This window comes from Thamnophis sirtalis, unplaced genomic scaffold, assembly GCF_051295495.1.
Source record: "Thamnophis sirtalis isolate CommonGarterSnake01/CBP01778 unplaced genomic scaffold, rThaSir2_p1.2 scaffold_10, whole genome shotgun sequence".
NCBI lineage: Eukaryota > Metazoa > Chordata > Lepidosauria > Squamata > Natricidae > Thamnophis > Thamnophis sirtalis.
The window spans coordinates 6,139,070-6,157,296 of record NW_028261390.1 but is presented as its reverse complement, the minus strand read 5'-3'; the positions used below and the strand labels follow the sequence as shown (position 1 = coordinate 6,157,296).

General features: G+C 40.0%; 2 protein-coding genes across 2 annotated transcripts in view; both read left to right on the top strand.

Annotated features, from left to right (window-relative positions):
- Window positions 1-1,945, top strand: part of MOB1B (MOB kinase activator 1B) — a 37,150-nt gene extending 35,205 nt beyond the window's left edge. The window contains exon 6 of the mRNA XM_087723962.1: window positions 1,491-1,945. Coding sequence (XP_087580088.1) covers window positions 1,491-1,568 — 78 coding nt within the window. The 3' untranslated portion in view covers window positions 1,569-1,945. The remainder of the gene's footprint in view (window positions 1-1,490) is intronic.
- Window positions 1,946-9,300: 7,355 nt separating this feature from the next.
- DCK (deoxycytidine kinase) lies at window positions 9,301-17,472 on the top strand. The gene is made up of 7 exons (XM_014068967.2): window positions 9,301-9,805; window positions 11,623-11,738; window positions 11,975-12,168; window positions 13,697-13,844; window positions 15,007-15,122; window positions 16,073-16,172; window positions 17,185-17,472. The coding sequence occupies exons 1-7, from the start codon at window positions 9,742-9,744 to the stop codon at window positions 17,209-17,211; spliced, it is 765 nt and encodes a 254-aa protein (XP_013924442.2). The 5' UTR covers window positions 9,301-9,741; the 3' UTR covers window positions 17,212-17,472.
- The last annotated feature ends 755 nt before the right edge of the window (window positions 17,473-18,227 follow it).

The following is an 18,227-nucleotide window of genomic DNA, read 5'->3' as shown; positions in this document are numbered from 1 at the left end:
CTCAAGCCATACCACGCCCCCAAAAACCGGTAGTAAAAAAATTTGAATCTCACCACTGCATCGCCATAATTATTTAAATTCTGTGCCACAAAATCAGGCATTTCCCCGCAAAAATAACGCAGATCTAAAATACTGATTCATAAAGAAAATGAAAGCAGGAAGTGATAATGGGCCGATAATTTCAGCCTTATTTCGTCAACTATGAGGCGAGAATTGAACTTGTAGTTATACAGCAGAAGTTGAAATGTTTAGGATTTGACATATGGAAACATCCATCGTGCGAAAACAAAATGTTTTGTTAGTATAACATCAAACCGAGAATTTACCTAAATACCAGATGCTCCATATATTGTAAAGTATAATGTAATAATACAATGATTGATAGTTTACAATTGCAGATTTCTGCATATAGTGGCAGGATGGATTAGATTTCAATCATTACTTGGTAAACTCAGTTTAATTATTAAAATTATAATTTTTTTTCCTTCCTAAAATATTCTATAGTATATAATACAATTTTAAAACATTTTTGGCAGCCTTTACTACTTCCTTGTCATCAGTTTTTTCCCCCTTTGGTATTGATATTTATAGCATGCATTTTAATTCGGCTGTTTGATTTATCGCCACTGTTCCCCAGGAGATCTTTGAAATATTAAAACTCTGTTTATTCAGAACATGGCACATTTTCTTCTCAAAATTCATCAATAGTCCTAGAATTATCATTCACTGCAGTGCGGTGTGCAATTATCATAACTTATGGATTTCTACTTTTCATATACCATGACAACGGACTAAATTACATCAATTTATATTTTCTAACATGTATTTTAGCTCTCTCATTTGTAATTTAAATACTGTAACTTGACTTTTCTGCATGTAACTTCCTTTCCCTAAGATTAAACCACCCCATTCAGAGTTAATGCATCCTTCCCGTTCCCCTTCATAGACACACAGCATATCTATTTTTCTTTTATTTGTAAATTCATGCCGTTTACCTGTTTATATGTTTTATATTCCCAAATATAATTATCACCATAATGGGACCATGGTTTGCTATATATATATATATATATATATATATATATATATATATATATATATATATATATATATATATATATATATATATATATATATATATATATATATATATATATATATATATATATATATATATATATATATATATATATATATATAATGTTATATTATATTATATATTTTCATACACACATAAACACCTTATAAATATACTCAACGCACATATGCAGGCTCATTTATGCCCAAGAGATAATTTCTGGCTCTCCGTGCATTCCCCAAGAGATGAGAAGTAGGACTTTCTGTAGAAAGTTTCTTTCTTTCTTCCCAGGAGGTCTGTCTTTTTCTCCCTAATCTCCCCCATAAACTGATTTTTTTTGCTTCCTGTGATTTAATGTTTTTCCCTTAAGCATCCGATTGAGACGCTGTTTTTTATTTCTTACCTCCCACAGGAATTTAACCTTATAGACAGAAGAGAACTTGCTCCGCTCCAAGAACTGATTGAAAAACTCACTTCCAAGGACAGATAAGCGAAAATGAAATGGCGGGAATCCGTTTGTTTTCTTTAAAGCAGGCATGTGGGGTTTTTAGGGATTTGGGGCTGAAAACCCTCTACGCACTTAAAAAAAAATAATTCCACGGGACTTTAACTCCCGAGTAAGTGTGTGGAGGAGGTTTGAAACCTTATGTTTTGTTTGTTTTAGAAAGGAAAGGAAACTTCTGTTTTAATTCAGGCAACCTAGATCCATTCTCTGTGCTTTTTATTAGTGAAACCTCTTTCACTTAGTGATACACACACACACAACACACACACACACACACACACAGAGTAAATGGTTTTCTGTTCTTGTTCATTGTTATTGATTTTTAGCAGATTGTTGTGTGTTAATAAAGGAAAAAAGACATGCTTGTTGGGAAATGTGACCTTGCTAGTTGAAAAGTGCAGGATTGCCAGTCGTACAACAGGACATTCTCAGAAGGTCCTTAAAAGAGACTAAATCTTCTCTAAGTGCCTTGGTAGATTCTCTTCTGAGGTACAAAGCACAAACTTAAGAATATTGCTGGAAACAGAAAACACAAAACAGCTACCTAGGACATTTCTTAATACTTGTTAGATGTAATTAATATGTGCAAACCTTTTTCTAAAAGCCATAACGTCTATCAGTGATCTCCAGTCTTTTAAGGGAAAGCAATGACTTTAGAAGTGATCATAAGTTAGGTGGCTCACTTTATTATTATTATTTTTTAAAAAATAACGTACTGAGCTACCCATCTGATACATCTTCGATATCGTAGGGGGCCGAGAAATAATTCTGGGCACACCACTTTTCAACAACGTGCATTCTGCCAAGATTTGAACTCATTTTGATCTGAAAGTAGGATTATTTTTTCCCCTCAATCTGTGCTTTATGAAACTGAGCCTCCCGCTGTTTAAATCAAGAGTCCTGCAGTAGCTTCAAGACAAAATGAAAGGGAAGCCAAGGGACAATATATTAATACCTATAAACCCGCCATAGTTATTTTTAAAATGGGGAATAAAACACCCCCGAGCTTTCACCTTAAAGAGAAATTGTCTCAGTCTACTTATCATGGAGTATGTTTATCATTTCATGCCTCCTAAATCCGTAGCCCCTTTATAATCTCAGTTGTACGAGAATGCTATGAAAGAAAACACCCCTTGTAACATGATGCAAAGTACAGAGATATTTTGGGATTTTTAGTGGGTGGGCCTTTAAGATAATTCGAATTGGTGGCACACTAATTTTGATGAAAAATCTGCAAAGTTGTTTTGCTTATTTTCCTCTCTCTTCCTATCCTTTATTGTAGAATATTTAGAAATTGGGATAATTCCTGCTGAGGAATTCAAAAAGGAGAAGTCCTATTTCAGATTCTGTGACTTAGGATCATCGTCTCTTGTTCTAAATGCCCCCAGTGGTTTAAGCTTTAATTCCAAAATCTCCCCATTTTTTAATTTTCTGGAATGTCTACATTTTGTCTGCTTTGCCACTGTTTCCATGGATTGACCTGACACACAAATTACTCCTTGTATCCTTAAATCCTAATCTTGAAGCTCACTTCTCAGATTATCATTGGGACTAGTTACAAATCACATTAACATGTGATAATATAATAATATTTAAAGCCCATTAATGATACCTTAAAGTCTAATACACGCAACAGTTTCCCATAGTCTGTTTTTATTATATCTTTGACATTATATATACCTTTTAAGAACTGAAGTGATAAAAGGCATACAGGGTGTTCTTTACCTAAGAAGAAGAAAATAAAAAATAAAAATGAGGACAAACAACACAAATTACCATTACATCATCTAGCTATACTCTTGACCCTTATAACCTGGAAGCCATTAATAACAATAGTTCTTCCTATGGATCTACTAAAAAAAGTGGGTAGGGTAATCCGAATCTTGGCAAAGTTTCATAACCAGATTTGATCTTGGTGTCCGTAACACGTTTTGTCAATATTTGATTTTAGAAGTCAGAAATCCCCGTTCCAATTTCTGAATCTCAAATTTGAAAGTTTAAATTGCTAATTGAAAATATTTTTGTTCGCAGTTGGGATGTTGAAAAGAGTTTAGAGGTTGGGACTGTTATGAGCCATTTTAAATATGCCCAATCTCCATCTGGCAATTATAACCACTCCTACAAGATAATCTGTTAAAAATAAGAGAGAGAAAATACTAGAGAAAATCTTTGGATCTTGAAATGAGTAAACCTTCAGAATAATATTTAATTAGAATCAATATAGCTTGGCCAAAATAATTATCTCCCATCATTTTAGTCTTAAAATTTAAGGGACTTACTGGAAATGATGATGAATATAGATTCCATTCATTGCTAATTTCCCTCTTGGATGATAAACCCTTGGAGATCATTGACTAAGAGTGCTGTTGGGTCAACTCTTCTTATAGCGTTGAAGATTGAAGCATTGACAATATTAAGACAATGATTATTCTGAATTTGATCAGCATTTATAGAAGCTTTTAGTGGGATTGCTCCGGCGGTCTTGAAAATTCTTAATTGTTTAAAAGGTATGTTACGATACAAACAGACAAAGCTTCCTTGATCTTTCAGTTGAATACAGGTATTGAAAATTGAACACTGTAGTTTTTTTTTTTTTTTAAAGTCACAGCTTGGAATCTAGCCTTTTCATTTAAAAGGACACCGTGGTAGAAATCATATTTACCCTTTTGGTACCAAACATTGGGCAGATACGTATTTTTTAAATCTCCTTATGACCAGCCGTTAAGGAAACACTGTGTCCCTTCCATGAAGAAGGAGTAGCCTTAAAATGTCAAAACTGGCTTCATGCTCTCTATCACCTGTCAGTGTTCTCTCTTTGTCTTGGTTACCTTAATTAGATGAGGCTGACCAAGCCGGATGGTCATAAGCATAGATCCAAGTTCCTTAAAACCAGCGGTGTTGTTTTTTCTTGAGCCAGTGGATTGATTTAATCCAGAGAGAATTGACATTGGTGGGAGAAAGGTTTTATCATCCTGGCCCTAGAAATCACAAGCCTACTTCACACATCTGTGTCAGGGATTCGTGCTAATTGTGCAAGGATAAAAAATATCCTACTTTCTGTCCAGTAGTACTGAGGTGGACTTCAAAGAGATAGCCTTCAAAAGGAAAATTCCCCCTTTTCAACCGCTTGCCAACATTTCTTTAACAGCTTACTATGCAAGAGAGAATTTTGAATATTCACTGGCAATCTTACAGAACCAGAGTCTCCATTAAGAATTTAGAGTTGACACCACTCTCTCAAACTTATCCCATAGGCAAAAAGCCAATGCTGCTATATAGACCGGTCTTAATTTTTTTTTAAATTCTCATAACTGAAAGCCTTTTCTTAGATTTCCATATAAAGATTATTTTTCTGAGGGGGGGGGCGTGGGAGAAGTGTGTGTTTGTGTGTGTTGATTTATTTGGGAAATAATTTAAGACATGTATTCTTTTTGTCCCCAAATATTAAAGTGTAAGTGAAATGCCAGAATTCATATTTTAAAATTGTAATATGAAGTTGGACCTGCTAGTTTTTCAACCACAATGCTCTCATATTACTTGATAAATTTCATTTCTTAATAGGCAAAAATTTCATTTCTTAATAGGCAAAAAAACTTTTGTTTTTTTTCTAAACTGCATTATTAGAACCACTAGCCACGTTAGAGGTATATTTCCATCTATGTCCATTGCACATGTGTGTTTCCTTTTTAAAACATAATTCCCTCCTGCCATAGCAGAATAACTCCAGTTTTAAGATGCTTTATTTGCTTATTTTCTTTCCCAAGAGCACTGTCCTTTCAATAGGTTTTTCATAGATTAATGTATTTTTAGGGAAAATTAATTTTTTATAGCCACTAAACTGTACTCATTATTTTTGTACACTTATTACTAGGTTATTTGGAACACAAATCTTTTGAAATGTCATTTGGTTCCATTTTTGAATTTACTCACTGATGTCGTGTTGCTAAATATTGTCATGAGACTCAATGCATTTGAATATGTGGGGGTGGGGGGGAACAGATTTGAGAAGAAACCACTTACTGGTCCCTTCTGGTACCCAGGTCCTTCTTCATGCAGCATATTAGAAAAAATATAGGAGTAATTTTTTTTCTTGCTCTCTTGGTGAAGAGTACAGAAAGATCCCAGGGAAACTGGCGATTCCTTTAGTTAATTGCCTTCGAAAAGGATCTATTGGGGCAATTGCTTTTCTGTCCGATAGAGAGAATATACAACCAGCAGAATCAACCTGAAGCTTTTCTGAACTTGCATCTCTCTGGACAACTCAAAATTTGAACAGATTTTTTTGGAGGCGCAGAAAGCTTTTTGGTTAACATTCCAAGTTTCCACGTAATTACGTGGGCAAAAATCCCGCAGCTTTGGAAAAGCCATTTGACTCGGCTGATGAAATTGAGAGAGAGATCCTGTGTGTTAGAATTTATGCTGCATTAATGATAGAAATTTCACCTTCCTCAGTGACACCCTCTCTATTAAAATAAAAAAGGTAGCTGCTTATCATAGAGGAATAGGTAATAGCCAATGCTGGATGGACACACACACACACACACAAAATCATTTAAAAATTAAAAAATGCAACGTAATCTGTACTGTAAGCAAACTGTGCCAATATATTACTTCAGTTTGTAGTCACTTAAATCAGTACTTGTTCTACCTGGAAAAAAAATGGCTTTTTAATGAAAAAAAAAATGATTTCAAAAAAGTTGGATGTCTGAAATTCTGCAACACATATATTGGAAAAGATGTAAATAATGTATACATATTGTTGTAAGTGATGGGATGAAAAAAAAAACTATATAAATTCTAGGCTTTTTCAGTGAGGAAAATGGATGCTGTTTATAAGAAGAAAAATAAATGGCTATGTTTGACACGAGTGCTTTTTTTCCCCGCCCTTCTCATACTTACCGCTTTTAAGAGATGAGATTCGTATGTATCTGTACATGTTGTGCCCATCTGACCATTCCTCAACAGGCGTGTCCTGCGGTCACCTCTCATGGATTTGTTAACGCTTTGTACTGCAAGCAAGTCAAATGGCAATAAAATGAACCCATATCTATCCAGTTCCTTCACTCCGGTTACCAAAAGATTGAGGAAGTTTTTGTATAAGAGGGAGGGTTACTCGAAAGGAAGTTGTGTGGTTGTTTTTCCCGAGACAACAGGCTCGTAATGAACCTCGGCGTTGTTCGGGTATTTATTTATGGGGTGGAAATGTCTGAACCAAACATAATTTCTAATGTTGGATTTTCCCCCTTACCAGAGGGAGCCCCCCTGTGGAGTACTGTGAAGCCGTCACCATGGCAACTTCACTGTGCTGTACAGTAGAAGCCATTTTAACGGCAGTACGGTAGAAGCCATTTTAAGGCACTACAGGCTGTATCTTAACAGAACACACACTCCAAGGGGTGTTAGGGGTGTCTTACCCCCACAGTACTTCTTTCCAAAGAGTACGTTATCTGTGTACCAAGTTTGGTTGAGATTGCTTGAGTCATCCAGGTCAATGTTGTCCCAAAGGGACTTTTTTCCAGAGGCAACTGGACTTTCTGGTTTTTCTTTGGAGACGTTTCACTTCTCATCCAAGAAGCTTCTTCAGCTCAGTCCTTCGATTCCCCACGATCCAGTCAGAGCTGAAGAAGCTTCAACAACAGGGTGTTGTTATTTCCTCCACTATCCCAGTCTCGGGCTTTAAGATAATACTGTTTAGCAATACAGAGGAGGCATCTGCCACATACTACGTTCCCCACCAGTGATATCGCCAACAATGAGCGAATGGAACCATGATGAGGATGATCTAGGAGACAAGCTCAACTCAAACCCAGTTTCTCTGCAACATTCTCATGCTGAAGGAAGCCAGCATCCCACTCTCCGAGACAGATTTTTTTTCAACACCTTTGGAAAATTTTGAAGCCCATATATCCATGATGGTGAAACTATGGCACACATGCCACAGGTGGCACGTCGAGCCATTTTTGCTGGCATGGCAGTCCTCAGCTCTGGCAGACATGCATGCCAACTGATTTTTCACCCTTCTGGAGGACCAGAGGAGGCCGTTTTCCACCTTCCCCAGGCTTCAGGAAAGCCTCTGGAGCCTGGGGAGGAGTTCTGTGCGCATGCGTGTGGGGATGGTGGTCACATGGGGTCATGTGGGCACACTCGTGATAGCACGCACACGGGCAATTTTGGCATGCCGTAAGAAAAAGGTTTGCCATCACTGCCATATATCTTAAAATTGCCCTGGGAAGTGATAGGCAAATATGGCTTTTTCAGGCTAGTGCCTCGGTGTGCATATTTTCCAATGAGACAAACCGAGATGGGAAGATCATTTTATTACAATTTATCAGAATAATCAGACAAAAGGGATTACTCCTTCAAAGAAGGAACCCTGATCTTTAGCTTACATCCCCTTTTATAGTGAACATAATCAAGAAATCTGAAAGAGGATAGTTGATTGGAGAGGATAATAGCATACATGTTTGTTGAAGTGAGGTCTGAAGGGGAATAAATTGTAAAGAGAAAAGTTGTTTAGGGTTCCCAAAAGAGAGAAGCCAGACCCCAATTTGTACTACCAAACTTTTCTTATCAGTCTCCAGCTTGTTTTTTCAGTTTAGGAATGTTAAAAGCTAATAAATCTTGAACATCACTTTAAAAGAAAGAATATAAATCCGATTAAAATACAAAGTAACTATGTTAGCTAATAAATCTTGAACATCACTTTAAAAGAAAGAATATAAATCAGATTAAAATACAAAGTAACACTGTTAGTTAACAAATAACAAAAACCATGTTATTTGCCCCTCAGAATTCAATGAATTGCATTGACATGAGTTGGTCCATGGATGTGTGGTGGAAACAAAACCACATACTATATATATATATGCATTTCCTCCTTTGCAGTGTGGAAACAAGTTTTTTTAAAAAAATAATAAATTTTATTAATTTTATATTAATTACATTCCTTAGTGCTTAATAAGCATCGTGTTGTCTGGGTATTTAATTTGCTTAGCAATACAAATGCCATTCTTTCTCTCCACCCCTTTTTTCCAACCACTGGTAAAATAAGTTCCAAGTTTGATAATATTCTGCATCTTCTTTCTGTTTGATTTTCAATGTAGGTCTGTCCATTTTTGCATAGTCTAATACAGTGTTTCACAACCTTGGCAACTTGAAGATGTCCGGACTTCAACTCCCAGAATTCCCCAGCCAGCATTTGCTGGCTGGGGAATTCGGGGAGTTGAAGTCCGGACATCTTCCAAGTTGCCAAGGTTGAGAAACATTGGTCTAATATCTTCTTAATTGTCTCTTCATCTTGAAGGTGTTTCTTCATCTTTCCAATATAATCCTCGCTGATGTTAAAACATGTAATGCTAAATACATAGTGCTCTTATAAAAATTTTCTGAGATCATCCCCAATAAGAACAGCTCAGGTTTAAAATCTACATGTGTCCCTATTATCTTTTCTAGCCATCTCTGTATTTCCCCCCCCCCATTTTTTTTTTTAGCACAAAGGATAAAAATGTCTTTTGATTAAATAGGCGCAAAGTTAACTAGACAGAATAATGATTTTTTTAAAAAGAAAAACATCTTGTTTTGCAAGGAATTCATTTTGTCCGGGATGGAAAGGGTGTCTGTTGCCAAGCAACCGCATCATCACAACTGGCCGATCGATGCGCTCGGAACTCTCGCTCCCTCCCTTTCCGGCTGAATCCGTTTTTCGGCCTGCGATTAAACTTCCCTGTTTCTCTCTCAAAGCCGGCATCGGCGCCTGGCGAGGCGAGGCGAGTCCCCATCTGGCAATGGGTTCTTTTGACTGCTAAGCCGCGCTCCAAGCTAGACGGACTTTCCGCGTTTGCACCTCACCTTTTCTGTCCCTCTCGGGCCCCTGTAGCGGAGCCACACAGAAGCCATAGAGAAGAAACAAACAAAGGGGGAGGGGGGACGCGGAAAGTGGGCCAGTTGGGTGGAGCTTTGCGCGTGACGTCACTGGGCGGCGCAGCCAACACCGATCGAATCGGATTCGAACGCTGGCGGGAAGAGAAAGCGGCGTTTGGCGTAGCCGGCGAAGTTGCGTTCCCGCGCTTTTTTGTCCTTCCTGCGCTACCGTTTTTTTTTTCCCCTGAGCGGCTGTGTAAGAGAGAGAGCTCCGTTTGGTTACCGGCGGGCCGCTTCCATGGCAACTCCACCCAAGCGGAGCCGCAGCGGCGTGAAGAAGATCGCCATCGAGGGCAATATAGGTAAGCCCTGAAGGGGGGAAGCAGCTAAGTAGATAGAGCAGAGGTCATCAAACTTGGCAATCTTAAGACTTGTGGACTTCAACTCCCAGAATCCTCCAGCCAGCATAGTCTGAAATCCACAAGCATAGCTGGCTGGAGGATTCTGGGAATTGAAGTCCACAAGTTTTAAAAGTTGCCAAGTTAGAAGACCTCTGAGACAGAGGAACGCTTGGAAACGTAATATATCTTGATTTCAGTCAGTTCTGGGCCCTTGATCAGCCTGACCTTTGCTAGTGGAGGGGCTGCTCCCCCCAACAACTATAAATTAATGTTTTGGGTTTTTTTTACGAACTTGGGGTGGTGAAATGTATTATTTACTCTTATTTATTAAACAAGCTTATATAGATGCCCGCCTCATAGGTGACTCTGGGTCACTTATAGCATTATATTTTATGCACACACACACATGTACATACATACATAAACACACACATACACACGTGTGTATGTATGTGTTTGTGTATAGATATGTGTGGTGTGTATGTGTGTATATGCATGCATGCATGCATACATGTGTGTTCTGACCCCCCCTTCTCCCATCCAGGAACGAAAGCCACAAGCAAACGTAAATAAGAATACTTTTAATCAGTCCAGACTCTCGTTGGCTGCAAACCCAAAATAAACAAAGAAATAAGCACTCTGGCAGTAATTCTTACAAAGCTATTCAATGCAAACAAGCTCTCACAGCAAACCACTTCTCCAAGTTGGTTTCTCTGAATCATGAACGTTGACTCCTGCAAAAAGGGCGTGGCACAAACAGTCTCTTTTATAATCAGGCGAGGATCTTAATCAGCTAAGCGCAGTCATCTCCTACAATTACGCAATTGTTCCTTCTGTCGAGTAGCCCTTCGACGGCGTGCATCCTGAAACAACTTCCAAATGTTTTTCTGATCACTCCCTCTGATCCAGTGCTCTGCCGCCACCTGGTGGCCAACCAGTCTCTCCTCACCCTGCTCGGAGTCGACACCCTGCCCAGGGTCCTCCACCTCCTCCAGGGCCGACTCATAAGACCCCTTGCTGTCAGAGTCTGGCAGCAGTTCCAACGGCTCCTGCCGGGCCGTAACACATGTGTATATGTATGTATTGTGTCACAACCCCTGGTATGCCCAAATATGGGAGGGAGCATACTGCTTCCCTTTTCTGTCTTTTGGCTCACCCTAGGAGCCATCCAGGCCGAAAGCCATTTTTTTTATGTTGCCTTTGTTACATTTGTGCTGATAAATAAATAAAGGGAGACTAGTATAGATCTATTTCAAGCTATTTAGCTCTCATCAGCTAGCCATACCCTTACTGGGAATCGAACCTGAGCTGTATTACATATCAGGCAGTTGTATTAAGCACTGAGCCGAAATCCCCAGAATCATAAAGCCTACAAACTTGAAATTTGGCATGTAGGTTCCTCTTGGCTTCTAGGTGCTTGCTAAGAAAGGATTTTTCAAAATGACCATCAGATCGTTAGTATTTCTTATAGTATTATTAACACGGTCTGATGCTAAGGAGTTAGACGTTCTACTCCCCCTCCCCACCTGAAAAGAAGTCTGTTCCAACCGCCACTTGGATGTGGGCATGGCCAGTGCATGACTCATCAGACCTGCAGGCTGGGAGCTTAGACGTTCTATTCCCACCTGAAAAACGCTCTGTCACCCAGAGTGACTTGGTTCGTGGTAGGTGGCTATAGAAATTTAAGTCAGTAAATTCAATTCCTTTTTCAAATTCAAGTGATTTCTAAAGACAACTGCAGAATCTTACTGGCTTGATGAGTATCTTCTCTTCTTTAGCCGCAGGTAAATCTACCTTTGTGAATATTCTCAAAAAAGCCCGAGAGGAATGGGAAATTGTTCCAGAGCCAGTGGGAAAATGGTGCAATGTTCAAGACTGCCGCGATGACTGTGAGGTATGATAAATAGCGATTATATGGAATAGGGCATCATAAGAAATAGATTTTTGAGACAAAACCGAGGAGGGACAAGACACTGAATGCTGCTGCATTCCATGTTAAGAGAAGTTTTATGACACCGATAGGCAACCCTGCAATTGAAGGGTGCGTCCAGAGTTTAAGAACATGTAAATCTATCGTTAAAGCAAAGCCAATTTTTAATTCTTACGTAATTTTTACGAATGTTTAAACAGGAGCTGACAGCCTCACAAAAGAGCGGTGGAAACCTTCTTCAAATGATGTATGAGAAGCCGGAGAGATGGTCCTTTACTTTTCAAGCCTACGCCTGTCTAAGCAGAATCAGGGCTCAGCTCAAATCCCTTGAAGGGAAACTAAAAGAACCCGAGAACGCTGTGGTTTTCTTCGAACGATCCGTTTATAGTGACAGGTACCCGTCTGATTCTTGATAACTCTCTTCTGAGAGACCGCCTCCTGCCAATTACCTCCTCGCGACCGATTAGATCACACAGATTAGGCCTCCTCCGAGTTCCATCTGCCATCTGCCAGCCAGTGCCGACTGGCAACTACGCGGAGGAGAGCCTTTTCAGTAGTAGCTCCGACCCTTTGGAACGACCTCCCCGTGGAGATTCGTACCCTCACCACCCTCCAGACCTTCCGCACAGCCCTTAAGATCTGGCTATCCCGCCAGGCCTGGGGTTAAAGATTGGGATCCGTCCCCACCCGAATGATGAATGAATGTTGCTTCTATTTTTAATTGTGTATTGTCTGTATATGTCATTACGTGTATCCCCTCCCTATAGGTTGTAAGCCGCCCTGAGTCCCCTCAGGGAAAAGGGCGGCCTATAAATAAAAGCAATCTAAATCTAAATCTTCTTTATGTCATCTCCCCTCAGTTTTGCATCTTTCAATTTTTGGAAAAACGGGAAAGCTTTCCTCTTTCCAATCATGGAACTGGTTTCTTGATACCCGATTGTGTTAAAAACAATTCAGATATGTGATGTTCAACTTCCAGCATTCTTAGCAATGGCCATTTTAACTGGGGGATTCTGGGAGATGTATTCGGAAGAGTACCTACAGACTTTGGGGAGGGCTGGATTGTAACTGGACCAGATTTTAGCTAGGATCCTGTCTTTTATTTATTCTGTTAATTTATATCAGTGTTTCCCAAACTTTTGACATATGTGTACCCCTTCTATAATTTTCGTAACGCTGAGTACCCCTCATAAAAAAACATATGCTTTAATAAAAATCAAAATATATTTCTTTTTTTGGTACATACGCAAAATAAACGGAAGTTATATTATAAAGAACATTAATTTGATTCAATGAGAAGGATGAAATTGTTTAAGTTGAGAGAAGGAAGGAGGGAATGTAGGAGAGAAGGAAGGGGGAAGGAAGGAGGAAAGGAAGGAGAGAAGGAGAAAAGAAAGGGAAGGAAGGAGGGAAGGAAGGGGAGTAGGAGAGAAGAAACAAGGGAAGGAAAGGAGGGAGGGAAGAAGAAGTAGGACCGTTGTAAGATAAGATGGATCTATGGGATGTTAAAAAAGCAATCTTCAAGTATATTGTCAACAGTAGGGAAAAATTGTTATAAATACATATTATTAATAACATGAGATTAAAAAAAAAGAAATTGTTTATGTTGAGATGACAGATCATCATAATTTGGTTCCCTGGTTGTTAATTTTAATCTGAGATGCGGTTCCACGTCCAAACTCCGGTGCAACGCGTACCCCCACCAAACTCTTCCCGTACCCCTGGGGGTACGCGTACCACACTTGGGGAAACACTGATTTATATAACCACCCATCTCACAATTGCAACCGGCAGTGAAGAACTTTCAACAGTTAAACTGGCTGTGAGAATTATTTTGTTTGTTTGTTCCATGTCCAAAATAAAATGTTTTCCCAACTTAGGATAATTAAAGCTAAACTGGATTCTTTACTTTTCCTGGAAAGGTACATCTTTGCATCCAATTTATATGAATCTGATTGCATGAATGAAACAGAGTGGACTATTTATCAAGATTGGCACAGTTGGATGAATCAGCGGCATGGATCGAGCCTTGAACTGGATGGCATTATTTATCTCCGAGCTACTCCTGAAGTAAGAAATAAAGTTTTATGAATGCACTGGACATTAGAGCAGGGCTCCCCAACACCCCCGGTCCGTGAACTGGCACCAATCCGCAGCATGCCAGCAATCGGTCCACGCAAACAAGTGAAGCTCCATCCATGGGATGGAGGCAGCACGTGAAACAATGCCCCCACCGATCTGCAGAAAAACCTCTCCATGGGACTGGTCTCTGGTGCCCAAAAAGTTGAGGGCTGCTGTTTTAGAAGGTTCCACCACAAAACCGCGAAGCCCTTATCCGCGCCGACATAAGTGCGGAGGGCAAATCCGTGCCGTTCGAAGCGCTAAGGAAAAACGCGACCCTACCGCGATGACATAATCGCGGAGGGCAAATCCACGCCTTCCGAAGCACTCCGCACCCTAAACCTAACCCTAACCTAAACCTAACCCTAAAGCAAACCCCTAAACCTAATCCTAACCCTTACCTTAATTTAAATCGTCTTTCTGCCGCCGCGCTGTTTTAAAGCACCCTTCTGTCGCCGCGCTGTTGTCGTGGCGGTGATGACGCGTGGTGATAACGTCGCGGCTTTAGCGACGCGGCTTTATCACCGCTATTTTGACGAGCGCGGTTTTGTCGTGCCACGGTTTTAGAATACAATCCTTTGCAGGGTTTTTGATTTATAACTCATTAATTTTTTAAAATGTTAGAAAGCCGATCATTTCAGTTGTTGCTCTTTTCCTATCAGAAGGTGGCATTTTGCTTTATTTCAGTTTTGCCTGAAAATCCTACTCCCGTAATGGCGAACAGATGGCATGCATGCCACTGGTGACACGCAGAGCCATATCTGCTGGTACGCGAGCTGTCAGCTCCAGTGTGCATGCGCACGCCAGCCAACTGAGTTTTGGCCTTACGGGGGGCCGGGGGAGACCGTTTTCGCCGTCCCCAGGCTTCAGGAAAGCCTCCAGAGCCTGGGCAATGTGTAAAACAGGCCCAACGAGGGAGAGCGAAAACATACACACACGGGGGGAGGAGTGGTCATGCGCAGGGGATTGCACATGCATGCACAGGTGGGCAGGGTGCATTACATTGTGGGTGAGGGCATGCACATGCACCCACAATTTTGGCACGCATTGACACAAAGGTTCACCATCCCTGTACTATTCCAGTCTTGCATATATTTTTTTTCCTGTTTAGAAATGCTTGGATAGGATTTACATCCGTGGAAGGGATGAAGAGCAAGGCATTCCCATGGAATATCTGGAGAAACTCCATTACAAGCACGAAAGCTGGCTCCAGCATCGGACATTACGGTATTTTAATTTCCCTGATGGTTTGCCAAGATTCTCGGTTATCCATGCGCCGAAGTTGCTTTCTCTGAAAGCAACTGGATTTTCTCCCGTTTTCCCTCGAAGGCGTTTCGCTTTTGTAATGCCCAGAAGTGAAGAAGCTTCTTGGATGAAAAGCAAAATGTCTTCCAGGAAAAAAAACCAAGAAAGTCCAGATGCCTTTTGAAAAAGTAACTTTGGGACCATTTCCCTGATTGTTCTTGCTACATCTATCCCAAAAATCTTTTGCTTTGAGAGATCAACCAACCAATCTGCCTTTTGAACTGAGATGACATTGGGGCCTAAGCCAATATGAACACAGTGGAAATTGTGTTTTTCCCTGGTGATCTAGGGAATTGGATGGTCCAATCTCAGGATAACAGGGTAGGAAGGGACCTTGGAGGTCTTCTAGTCCAACCCCTTCTCAGGCAGGAAACTCTACACCAGGCCTGTGAAACTGGCGGCCCACGGGCCAGGTGCAACATGTGCCCACCTCGGCTCTGCAAAGACAAAAATTGTTGCGACATGTCATGTGATGCATTAGAGTTTGACACTCACGCCCTGCACCATTTCAGACAAATGGTTGTCCACTTTAATAGTCCCATGAATTTGTTAGATAAATAACCTTGAAATATTTGAGCCAGTGGAAAATGTTAAGAGACTTTCCATTTCTAAAATATATATCTATATTTTAATTTACTGACTGTAATTTTAAAAGCTCTTTTGTGGCTCTTTAATACCGTGATTAGTGTGGCTACTAGGAATTATAGGCCTGGGCAATTCCGGCTTTTAAAGACATATTAGCAAAGAGGTGTATGGTTCAAGGTATAACGGGGATTGCTTCAGAACAAGTGTTATAGGATTCCTGCATATTTCTGTAATTCTCTACCTTTTGTTAGGTTTCTAATTCAAATTGCGTTTTTTGTTGTTTACAGAACAGAGTTTGAATACTTGCAAAAAGTACCCGTTTTAACCCTCGATGTAAATGAAGATTTCAAAGGCAACAGAGACAAACATGAAAATATGATTGAGAAGGTAAAACTAACCAAAGAGTGCTAGTTTATGTGTTTCCAAGTCACTCTGTTTAATAATCAAAAGCTCTGTCCTTGTATGTTTCTATTGAAATCTGCATGCCAGGCTAGGGAATTCTGGGAATTAAGTCTTAAAGTTTCTAAGTTTGACAAACTCTGCTTTAGGGTATTGTTCATACACTGTCATAAGATACCAATCCACATAATGTCCTTAAAGTCCTCAGCCACTAATTAAAAGCAAATGTCCTTATTAGTGCTTCCAACGGCAGATTCATCTAACAAACCCAGGGTAAATTAAGATTAAATAAATTTTCTGGTTACCCTATTTAGAGCCTGTGTGCATATTCGGAATGTTATCAGAACTTAGCTCCCACTTTTATTTAGCTGGTCTATTAAACCGCGGTGGTGCAGTGGTTAAATGCAGCACTGCAGGCTACTTCGGCTGACTGCAGTTCTGCAGTTCGGCGGTTCAAATCTCACCGGCTCAAGGTTGACTCAGCCTTCCATCCTTCCGAGGTGGGTAAAATGAGGACCCGGATTGTTGTTGGGGGCGATATGCTGACTCTGTAAACCGCTTAGAGAGGGCTGAAAGCCCTATGAAGCGGTATATAAGTCTAACTGCTATTGCTATAAACTGCTAGGTGGCTCAGTGGCTAAGACACTGAGCTTGTCGATCAGATAGGTCAGCAGTTTGGAGGTTCAAATCCCTAGCGCTGCTAACAGTGAGCTCCTGTGACTGGCCCCAGTTTCTGCAGACCTAGTAGTTTGAAAGCAGATTAAAAATGCAAGTAGAAAAATAGGAGCCACCTTTGATGGGAAGGTAACAGCGTTCCATGCGCCTTCAGCGTTTAGTCATGGCGGCAACATGACCACGGAGACGTCTTCGGATAGCGCTGGCTCTTCGGCTTTGAAACGGAGATGAGCACTGCCCCCTAGAGTCAGAAACGACTAGAATATATGTGCAGGGGAACCTTTACCTTTATTGAACTGCTAATTTCCCTCTTTTTATTTTGCAGGTCCAAGAATTTTTAAGTACGTTATAGCATTTCCAGAAGTGTTAACTGAAGCCGAGTGTTCCCAGCACTTGGATCAGTTATTCATTTTATCAATGCTTGGTTTTGCTTAACTAGATTCAACTATATTATGCGGTTAAATATTGCTACGAGCTGGTATTTTATTTGCACGTTCCTTGGGTGAAGTCTTTGCTGGGCATGAACATTTGTTGCCAAAAACAACCGAAGAGAGGACTTGCTGTAACAACCGTAACATTCTTTTTTATAGCATGAATGAAAGTGTTAAATGTCCGGATGTCTCTATAATTAGCAAAACTTGGAAGATATATCAGATTTCATCACATACATTTTAATCATCTATATTCCTGTGGGATTGATGTAGGGCAGCAACTCCCTTCCTATAAACTGGAAATTTTCTAAAAAAAGTTTCCAAGCTTGCATTTGACCCTCAATTATATCTTTAAGTCATAGTGAAGCAAATTTTGGGTAGCTTGATGTAAGTTAACAAAACGTCTGTCATAGATGGATTGTAGGTAACTACAGATTATTCTAAAGCAGAAGCATTTCCCTGGAGTATAGATACATTTGATAAGTAAATGATGAAAGCAGCCATTCATTCTTTTCTGTATGTGTTGTGATATTGGATACATGTTCAAAAGGAGGACAGTTTGCGTTGCGCTGGTCTACCACTGCTTGGGTTAGATGATTAATTTTTTTCACCTGTCTTCTCAAGGCAATCCCCTCCGTTTCCTAGCATAGTCTATTGACTTCTTCTTGTAGAATAAATTCCCCAAAGTAAATCATTTATGACTTCTCCTTGGATTCAAACTGGCTCTTTCCTTCACTCGGAAAGTCATTCCAAGAAGCTATGCATTAAACTTACAGGGATGCCAAACAGACTCGCCTAGATAAATCAGGACTATTTAATGATTCTGCATTGAACCAAAATGTGTGTTTTATTTAATGTTCTGTATGTCCAACTTTGCAACATTAAGATCTGTGAACCTGACTGGCTGGGGAATTCTGGGAGTTGGAAATCTACAGAA

Excerpts from the sequence above, each read along its gene's own strand:
- DCK (XM_014068967.2), top strand. The coding sequence starts at position 9,742 with ATGGCAACTCCACCCAAGCGGAGCCGCAGCGGCGTGAAGAAGATCGCC. Across the intron at positions 11,739-11,974 it reads ACTGCCGCGATGACTGTGAG|GAGCTGACAGCCTCACAAAA; the intron begins GTATGATAAATA and ends ATGTTTAAACAG. Across the intron at positions 15,123-16,072 it reads CTCCAGCATCGGACATTACG|AACAGAGTTTGAATACTTGC; the intron begins GTATTTTAATTT and ends TGTTGTTTACAG.